Source organism: Atta cephalotes (assembly GCF_000143395.1).
Source record: "Atta cephalotes unplaced genomic scaffold scaffold00034, whole genome shotgun sequence".
Lineage (NCBI taxonomy): Eukaryota > Metazoa > Arthropoda > Insecta > Hymenoptera > Formicidae > Atta > Atta cephalotes.
The window spans coordinates 1,154,865-1,165,946 of NW_012130098.1; the positions used below are offsets into that span (position 1 = coordinate 1,154,865).

Here is an 11,082-nt window from a genome sequence, read left to right on the forward strand (position 1 = left end):
ATATATATATATATATATATATATATATATATATATCAGCTATTCTATTTTGCTGGGTATTGTCTTGTATTATCATCCTGATTCTTTTTCATAAGAATTCGTGAAACATACTAGAATATATATGAATATATACGAATATGCTGTACTGGTTGTTCATTGATTGTCAATATTTTATATTATCAGAAAAAATGCTTAAAGAAACAAATGATTAAAAAATGATTAAAGAAAGAAATATTTTCAGAAAGAGACAGAATTTATTTTTGAAAGTAAATTCCAAACTTTTTTGAGATAAATTCTATAAAAATTCATGATATTTTCAGGATAAAAAAGAAATTCTCCGAAAATTTTAGATTTTTCTGGTTTCTTTAGGCAGTAAACATCATGAAAAAACATCTTCAAAAGTCTGTCTTTATATTTATGGAATTTCCTAATTAAAAAATATTCTTGTGTATAAAAATGCTCATTTATTTCATCAGAACACCATAAGTTAATATTTTTAAAGTTAGTTTTTAAAAATAAGTAAGATAGATTTTTTTACTTATAGAATTTTTGAAATTTTATATATCGATTTATTTATTCAGATTCCCAAATAAGTCACGAAACGATAATTAGCAAGAAATTATAAATATGCATGATTTATATTAGTAAGATATTCTGCAAAATAAACTTCCTTTGGAAATGTTATTTCGTAACGTATTTTACACGTTAGATTGTTTACGTAACTCGTTTATTTTTCCCTTTATTCCAAGTATAAAGGAAAATAAAAGTGTCGGGAAGTTTGCAAGACGAAAGCACGCGTTTCGCGTAATAAACTGCTGTTAGAAAGTCAAAATCAAAAAAAATACTTTACGGCAATTTACATAATCCGCTGTTCGCATCGTTTGTATTTCGTTGACATAATGAGGATGCGAACGATCGTTTTGTGTATCTTTGCTCATATATATATATATATATAACGCGCGAAATATTACTCGAGTGTAAATTCGCGCGGCGTGCGTGAGAGAACACACTCCTGCAGTTTAAACGCCATTGCTACGCCTGCAACGTGAACGCGAACGAAGGTGAACAAAAATAAAATGAAATAAAAGCATTTAAAAGCGATATATGAGGTTAGATGCGATAGAAAGAACTCCGCCGTGACAGCACGTTCGCGTGCTATGTAATACGTGACACTCGAACAAGATGAAATCGAGCGCACCGGAATCGAAATAGTACCGTAGATGATAATCCTAAGACATCTCGGTTTGCTCGCGAATTGTCAATAAAATAAGCTTGCCGCGTGTATTTTCGATATAAATATCACACACAGTCTTATATTCAATCATATTGAAAACAATGACAAAGTTGAATTCAACTTGCTCTTAAACGCTACATGATATACAATTCCACTTTTCTTCTTTTATATATTAAAAAAGATATTGCAGTACCAATATTTTCTTTCTTTTAAGTACTTTGACAAGAAGAAAATGCTTTTGTAATAATAAAAGTTTGTATGTGTGTGGCTCCATCTATTTATTCTTTGCTATTATGTTACGTCATTCTAAGATTGTTGGAAAACAAGTTAGCATAACATAATTGTCATAATGTCACAATATGTAACAACGTTTCGTATTTACTCGGCGATCGTGTTTGCATGCGTCTCGTAAAACACCCTACGTGACAACGGACCGTACCGAGAACGGTATAGGAAACTTTACTAATAATTCGTACGTGACATCATCCACTGTAGTCCGCTTTCACGCCCGGTGGATAGGCGAATGCCTGCCTGCGCAAACCTCCGTGGCATGCATAAGCGCACAAGCGCGCAGAACATCTGACCTTTCACCGGTCTTTCCACTTACTTCGACCTCTTGCGTTGTGGATACCTCGGTATAGAGCTTAAAATTTTTATCCGGTCATAGAGCAATGATACAAATAACAGTCTCATAGTACAACTCTTGACAACCATAAACGTGACAAGAAACGCAAAATAAAATAACTCAATATTAAAATTCAGAAAATCCCGTTATAGACTCGTGATATTGTACAACCTTTCACTAAATTCTTTCGCCGTCCTCATTATAAAAGATCAACTTTTTTATTTTCTTATTTTGAATGTAATAAAAACATAAAAATCTGTAAGAATATGTCTTCTTATAGGAAATGAAATTACTATCTAACATTAAATAAACAAATACAAAAGTAGAGCGTAATATTACGGTAGTAAGTTGATATTATATAAAATATGATAGCAACTAGCTGCAAGATTTTCTTTTAATTAAAACGTCTTTTTATATTCATAGAGAAAGAAATGATTTTTTGCTTAATGTAAGTAAAATGTGGTCTGAGATATTTCAAGGCTTAAGTAAACAAGTAACACAAACGGAGCTACAATTTTGCTTATGCGTATTACTGGTATTGTCACTGCTGGGTTAGACAACAGCACTTACGCAAATGAGATCAGGAAGCGCAAGGCCGCCTTTTAATATTCTCTTCCCGAGACTGCTCTTTTAGTTCACGTATCCTTATTCCTTCCAGCACCGCGCCGTGTAAACGAGGGTTTAATGGAAGCTGCCCTGGTTCAGAGACTGGTCGACCTTAAAGGTACTTTAAATTATCTCACGGCCGGCAACTTGTTACTACCGGAAGTGCTGCTGCTAACCCCATTGTAAGATTGCCGTGAGAGAGAACTATGCACCTAGGAGACACTAATGCAAGTGGATTCCCTGTTTTGCACGTCGCTGCAAGACGCAAGACTTCCGCATCAGTAAAGTTTCTCAGTTTTCTCCGTTTACTTTAAAAGCGCTACCATTTATACTTTAAACATCTTGTTTAATTCAATTGTCGTCGGAGACGAAATTTAACAAAGCGACACGAATATAGACATTTTAAGCAAAGCTGTATAATCACAATTAAAAGTATTTGTAACAAAATATATTATTATTCATTAATTCTGTACAATTTATTTCACGTTCAAAATATACATTTATATATTTGTATAAAAAAATAAATTAATTAAAATGCAACAGTTTTTTGCTCATGTTGTCTTCAGCATAGTAAAATGTTAATAAAATATGTAAAAGCTTAATTGAGATACAGCGCAGGTATTAAATCAAATATCACGAAATGTCGACCTTATATTATGAAAAATGGCTGAGAGTTTCAGAGGACTTATTAAAGTTATATTAACGAGGCGTCTGTCCTTGACGGATTCACTAATAGTTTTTAGATGGCATACCGCGATCAACCGGTTACAGCAAGATTATCATCAGTCGTGGTTTCATCTTACCTAGTTCATTATTATGACGAACATACAAGACACAAATAATTATTAATTTAATAACAGGACGCGATGTGCGCGGCAGGTTCATTTTCTGCCAATTTATCATCGTCTCTTATCACCGTTATCAACGTCGAATATAATTCACCTTCGGATTAACGATCTTGGTCGAATGCACAGTCAGCGGCTTACTCCATTTAGCTGGTTAGGTGAACAGGAGTAAAATATTTGATGTACATAGCGTCATATTTTCATGACAACCTTATTATTGCTTAATCGTCTTATGCAGCTTAAGATGTTGTGTATGTCAGTACACAACACGAACAACTTCATGTTGTAGGATTTTAAGATTTTTCGAAGTAAGGATTTTGCATGTCTTTCTACCTTCGAAACGATCTTCTTGCGACATCTTGCCTGCTCTCTAAATTTAATTAACATGTGCTTCTGAATTAGAGAGCTTCATCACTTGGCAAATAATCCTATTCGTGGCTAAATATAGCCATTCATGAATTATAAGGAGATATTGCCTTGTAATCCTCAACGGAATAATTAAGAAGACGATCTTGCAAGAGAGGAATCTATTGGTCGATTCATTATCAATCTTAGTCGATTTCGTTATGCTAATTTTTCACGAAAATAATTCTTTTTATACGAATTTACTTTACCCTTTATTAATGATTCATTTAGCTCAAGTAATCTTTGGGGTATTCAAAAGCTATCATACGAATTAATACCATGAAACTGTCGATCAATGAGTTAGTTCTGCTAATAACTACGAATGTCATGATAATCCCTTTTAATTGACAGTTCGATGATATTAATTTATTTGATTCTAAATATCCTCGTTCTGTTAAAAGACCAACAACGTCGTTAATAATTATCGTTAATAATAAGAAAAGAAATAATATTCAATATGACTTCTTTTCTTATTATTAACGACATTTTTAAAAATGTTTTTAAATGTTTTTTGACTGAATGAGAAATTGAAAACCATCTTGAAAAATATCGTTAATAATAAGAAAAGAAGTAATATTAAATATTAATAATATTATTTCTTTTATTAATATTATTTTTTTTCTTATTATTAATGATATTTTTCAAAATGGTTTTCAGTTTCTTATTCAGTCAAAAAACATTTATTTGTCACTTACAATTCTTAAAAAGAAATGATAAAAAAAAGGAAAAAATGGAAAGATTTTAAAATAATGATTGAGATGTCAATTAAAAAAAAATAAAATGAAATATTTAGTAATTTCTTTATGAAAAGATGTTCGTGTTAAGTAAATCTTTTTTTCAACAGATACAAAAGGTTTGTGAGCAAAGAGTTAAAGTGAAGAGAGTTAATGTCTTATCGTTCCGCGGAGATCGTGGGTAAAGAACAGTTCACACCGATAGTGAATGAGTTCCCTTCTTTATATATTTTGACAAGCATTACATGAATGCTGTGCACAAATGTTACTTAATGAATTAAATAATAAAATTTAAAAAAATGGAAAAAAATTATTTCATCATTTTAATTAAATTTTCTTTGGTAATAGGTAATCAAAATAATTCCATTGAAAACAATGCATATAACAGAGCATAAAGAGAATAGCGTTATTTTAGATATCTATCATTCAATAATATAATAATATAATTGCGTTCAATTTAATTGTAATAAATTCAATACGTGTACATATATGTATATATATAATCATACTTGAATTTAAACTGCATATTTCCAATTCATGTAGCCTAATTATGTTTATAATCCATTGATCCTGAATATGTTTATAATCCCCAGATAAATTTGTGTTCAGCAAACTATTAGAGCGATTAGTGTTTTAAAAGTATCAGAGTATCGATCGTGAATTGACCTTTCCCTCTGCAAGTTATAACATAACTAATAATTCCCTGTAGCATTTCAATTGTTTTTCGTGCCGTTCAAAAATTAACAGTGTCTACAAGATTAGGTATAAAGAATCTGTCGCAAGAGAAGCGTGATTACATCCTTTTTCTCGTGTAATAATGTTTCACAATATTTAATTCCGTCTTCGTAGCAACGAAGTATCGTGCCAACTTCATGTTTATGTAATTTTCCAATAACTTTAATTTTATACTTTTAATCAAATTGCAATTTAATATTATGTATATACTTCTCTCTTTACATTTTTCTTAAAAAAACTTCAATAAAAAGAAATTACTTTTTCAATCTTTATAAAAACAGTTACGTAATTAAATGTTAACATCAGATGTTACAAATAGATCATATAAAAATAGTTTAGTGAGAATAAACATGTTAAACATGTTAAAATTTCTTTCTTTTTGTTCAATTAAAGATAAAAACTTTCAATTTAAATTAACACGTTGTTTATCCAGCGAATCTTGTTTTATCGTATAGAATAGAATTTTCATTATTATAAGCAAGTATATTTCAATGTTGAATAAAATAATAAAATGATAAAATGATAAATTATTCTGTGATAGACTATAGATAATATGTTGAATAGCATTTTTTACTTTATCACCTTTTACTTTAATGTTATCTAGCTTTTTATGTCATTAAAATTTTTATACTAGATAACATTAATTTTTTTACAAGCATTTTAAATAGTACTGATCATTAGTAACTGCGGCAATTGAAAGACGCTTGTCGCAACGATGATCATCGGTGAGCACCATGACAGTCAATGTATTAAAATGAATGTAAGATATATTATTTTCAGTAATGAAAGAGATAATAATTATAAATGACTAACCTTTCTCTTTGCGCGCTGGAGCAGGGCACTAATATCTTCCCCATACTGTTGAGTTTTCCCTTGGGGTCGCACAAGTTTCCGGAAGATTGAGTGCGCCGACCAGTAAGGCCTTTTCCGTTATGTCTGCTCAGGTTCGAACCCATTATCGCTTCCTCGGTTGCCTGGATTTGGTTCGTTTGATGGTCGTCCTCGCAACAATTCACGGCATTTCCGGGCGTGTTCTCTTTGTTCGGCCAGTCGAAGTATCTGTCGATTCCATCCTTGGCATTGACCTTGTAGGATATCGACTGCGGCGGCGGGGGTGGTCGATTCCTTTTACCGCCGGAAACGACTGGTTGCAATTGAGGCCGGCAGCTACGGCGACGATGGCTCGATTGCGGCGATTCGCCGTTTACGGACAATCTCTGCGCTTTCCAGCTCTCCTGACCGTTGCTGGTAGACGGCACCGTCACCACTTCCTCACCTGCAATCGTAAAATAATTGTTAAAGTGATATTGAGCGTTAGCTAGTTAATAGTTATAAGTTTCGGGAGATTGAATTTTTCTCTTTTTGCTTCACAACGGTTTTTAACGGTTTGCAATGCATATCACGAAATTGCATCCATGGTTTTGGCTGGAAGTTTGATTCTATTTTCAACTGTCGTATGTGTGTGTTTGTATGAGGATGTTTTGAACGAACGATGCGTTTTCGCAAAGATAATATCGCATATCCCAACTCGCGCGTAACTTTTATGTATGTCATAGAATGTGTACGTTTATCAGAATATATTCGATCCGTAAAGCATTTGTATATCTAATTTATTTTACACTCTTAGTTCTTTCTTATAACGATTTTTGAATAAATTGATTATGTAAATTGAAAGGTCGCACCAGCTTTTAGCGCGAAGTGAAAATTTTTCACTGTATGCTAAAATAAAATTTCTATTCATGTTTGAATTTCGACCGAGTGATGTTTTACAGCGATAACGTCTCTCACAGAATATCTGCATCTGAACATGTTTGCAATTCATATGGCTTTGTGCAGAATGGAGAGTTTGGTAGATATCTGGTACCATATAATATAATAAAATAATGCAAACTTTGCTTTAATTAAATATACTTAATTTTGTAAAATCATATTTAAATGATAAATTTGTTAAAATTAAAATCCACTATCGTAAAATTATCGAAGTATTTATAGTTTTTAGAATATTTTTTTAATTTAAAAAGCTTTATATAAATAAAGCTATTATACAAGGACACATTCAATTTTGTTCTTTTTTTTAATTGGTTTTTATCTTTACAAAATTTTGATCTCAGATGAATATCGTAATAAAAATATTTATGTTGGAAATTATGACAAATTTTTTTTAGCAACAAATAATGATATCTCTCAATATTTTTGTAAGGAAAAAATTGCAGTTGATCTAGTAAAAGCAAGATAATCTGTATAAACTTTATACACGTATAAATTGCCTCTCCGTATCTCAAATAATTAATACTAATTCCGTCTTTCAGCTTCTGCAGTGATTGCAGAGTGCAAGTTGTATTCGCGTTCAGGCGAGCTTATGTGTTATGTCTATAGAACACGTTTCATAGCTACATATCCGAAGTCCGAATCACTAATAACATCGTATACGAGGCTTATTGCATAATCGTATTATTAATGCGACCGGCATGCATGCACGTGCATCGTGAGCCTCCACGAATCCAGAGAACGGAGCTGGATCGAAACACCGGGCTCGTATCGTAGTTGTTGTGTCTACAAGCGGAAAGTTTTAATTTTCGACATAAGAGAATCAACGGCAGTCGCTGTAGAAGAATGAAAGCACCGTACTATAAAAGTCTGATTAATTCATCGACGAACCGCGTGCGCGCGCAAATTGCGATTTGTTCTGGCGAAAGCGAAATTGTGCCTGAGTTCGTTGTGTACACTGTAAATGTACATGTAAATGATAAAGGCGACGCTAATGTATGTCAATTTTACATTCGCTAAATATTGGCTTAAATTTATATGGATAATTGTCCATCTCATATGTATATGTAATATTAATGTTAATGTTAGCCGCATGTCTGGAGCCTTAAAAATGCCGCCTTAAAAATGCAAATCTTTTGGAAGATTTCCCAGGGAGAATAATTTAATTACTCTGAGAAAGAAATATTGAATATTAAAAAAATTATAATTTAAAGATTTTAATTATATAGTCGAAGATTGAGCAAACTTTTATCATTTCTCTTGAGAAACATACTTTAAATATCCAATATACAAATATTTGGATAAAACTTTGGATTTAATTTGAAATATAGCTGGAATGCACTTCCTGCCGTTCACGGTTCCCGCAAGCGGAAGGTTGTAATGACTCAAAGAGTCAATCATTAACACACATGAGGAGGAAATGCCTGGGAGTCATACTTCGCATGCTTGTACTTGATTTCTCGCAAGAAAGTATTACGTTAGCAATTCTACTAATCGGGACGATCAACCGTTAACGGTAATCAACTAGTTCATAGATTTGCAACATCCGCTGCAACACAATTGTTAAAATTAACTTATGGATTACACATTAGCTATATGGATTACACTTCTATGCGACGCATAGAAGGAACGTGTGTGATTAAAATACTTTCTAAAAGATTATTCTAAATAGTTTTTAAGAAGGATATTTAAATTCTAATAATACAGAATAGATTTCTAAAAAAGACATATCCAAGTTTTTTAAATATGTATCAAAAACTTCAAGTTTTATATTACAATTGTCTTTTAAAAAAATATAGTTAATTTTAAAACAGAATAATAAGGATTCGAAAATATTTTTTATATATAAATGACATAATTCCTCTCTAGTTTTATCACTAAAAAAATCCGGATCTTTTATTTTATCATCTTGTTCGTGGTATCAAGTATATTTTCGTTGGATTATTCGTAGCAGTTCCGTTCTATCGTGTATATACAACCCATTTCAGATAACGTTGTCGCTACCGTCATTGTTGTTGGGTTAACCGATGAAATCGCCGTTTTACGACGTAACCGAGAAAAATAGAAAGAAGTCGAGAAACCAACTGAGATGAAGAAGTGGCCCTCGAAGAGGAGCTCTAATCTTCACGTTCATTTAAGAGAGATCGCGAATTTATGTCTCCTGTAAAGTACTGTGGATGCTGCTCTTTCGGAACTTACTTCATAAAAAAAGTTTTAAGTGAAAGGCGTCTAAAGGTACGTTTATTTAACTTAATACATGGTCCTCAGCCGTACATTAGCTCGCATACGAGCTGATGTGTAAAAAAACTTCTTTTCTAGTGTGCACGCGAAATCACCGTTGCGTCGGTAATTACATCTTACCAGTGCGTGACGCGTTTGTAATGCGCGCGTTTGAAATAACGTTCAGAAAAAAGAGATATGTATATACGTCAAATGGCAAAAGAAATTCTTTCCGTTTTGATGTAAAATATAAATGTAGGTTGCGAATGGCACGTTAATATTCAAGATAGAAAAGAAATCATTTAATCCTATTTGAGAAAAAAATTGCGTTTTGTAAAAAAAAACGTCGAAAATTTATTACATTTTTGGAATGACAAGTTTTGATAAAAAGAGATTTTTTTTATGAAAACGACTGCATTAAACTCGGCGTTCTTTATGGGATAATGCCAAATGCCATTTCGACTTATCGAACGATCGTGCATTAGCTACAAAACGTTACTATTTGTTGACTATTATTGCCTTAATGTAAAACAGATACAATGTTAAATATTCGCATCGACTGCCATTGGGTTTGAAAAAAAAAACAAATTTACAATTTATTTAAAAAATTTGAAGATTTTATAAAAAAACTCTATTTCTTTGAAAAATTTAAAGATATATATAATCATAAAGTTCTATTGATATTAGAAAAAATTTTTATACATATATTTATAAAATATAACTAGAATTTATAAATAGATTTATAAAAGATTTTTAATAAATAAAGAATTTGGTTTGCTTTCTAAATCTACGATAAAGCATATTTATACGAAATATATATATTATTAGATATATTTCATTAAAATGGAAAAGAGGTTGCAAGCCGACAGAATAGACATCGTCAATTTACAATTAACTACGGTAACAGTATTTAATCAATAAATTGGTTCTAAAATCAGCACGTCGTGCTATTTGATCGACTTTACTAGAAGTATTGCTGACGTTGGCAATTATTCCGAACTCTTCTGGTTTCGAATAAACCTGGAGGTGAGTAAATGTGGGAAATTGATAGGAATCGTATAGGTCGACTTCGGGACGACTTATCGATGCTTAAAGGAGCTGATCGCTGATGAAATTTATTATATCGAGACCTTTCTATCGACAAAATGCATTGATATATATTGAGACTTTTCTTGTATGTGCTTAAATTGCATGTATAGTAAAAAAATTGATGACATAGTTTAGCATGCAATATTAGCAAGAATTAAAGTTATTAAGAATATTGTAACTCATATCACATTTACAATATATTAGCTTTAATATTTTTAAACAAGTAAATCGTTTACTTTTGAAAATTGCTAAATAAATTTCTCTGCAAGTAAATAAATTGAACTGCAAGAATAAAAGTAGACATAATAAAATTTTTAACGAGATCTTATTTTTTTAGTTAATTTTAAATGGACTTTAATAAAGTTTATTTGTTACTTTGCTGCTTAGCAGAAAATTTAATTTGAGACTTAATTACCAGGATATTTATGCTAAAAGTTGGAAAGTTGTTACAAATGACTTTCTATTGAATTTTTATATTGTAGAAAAGTTGATTCTTTAAATTGACCCAAGAATCTCTAAATGAAAATGCAATAATTATGAGGCAAATTTTTAAGCATCACTCAGTTATTAATAAATTTGTCATTACGTTATCATGTCTTTAAATTTTGTAAAAAGATTCGTAATCATTTTAAATTGAAAAATATATTCTCCAAAAGATCAAGGATAATTTACATCCGTAATATTAACGTATTTTCGTAACTGCATTTATTTGCAGGTAAATCGAGCGCGGTTTTGCTTATAAAATATTCAGTGCCATTAACAGGGAGAGAGAGAGAGAGAGAGAGAGAGAGAGAGAGAGAGAGAGAGAGAGAGAGAGAGAGA

General features: G+C 31.4%; 1 protein-coding gene across 1 annotated transcript in view; it reads right to left on the reverse strand.

Annotated features, from left to right (window-relative positions):
• Positions 1-11,082, reverse strand: part of LOC105621513 — a 125,703-nt gene that overhangs the window by 29,263 nt on the left and 85,358 nt on the right. Inside the window, exon 2 of the mRNA XM_012202985.1 lies at positions 5,998-6,460. Within this exon, the coding sequence (XP_012058375.1) occupies positions 5,998-6,460 (463 nt within the window). The remainder of the gene's footprint in view (positions 1-5,997; positions 6,461-11,082) is intronic.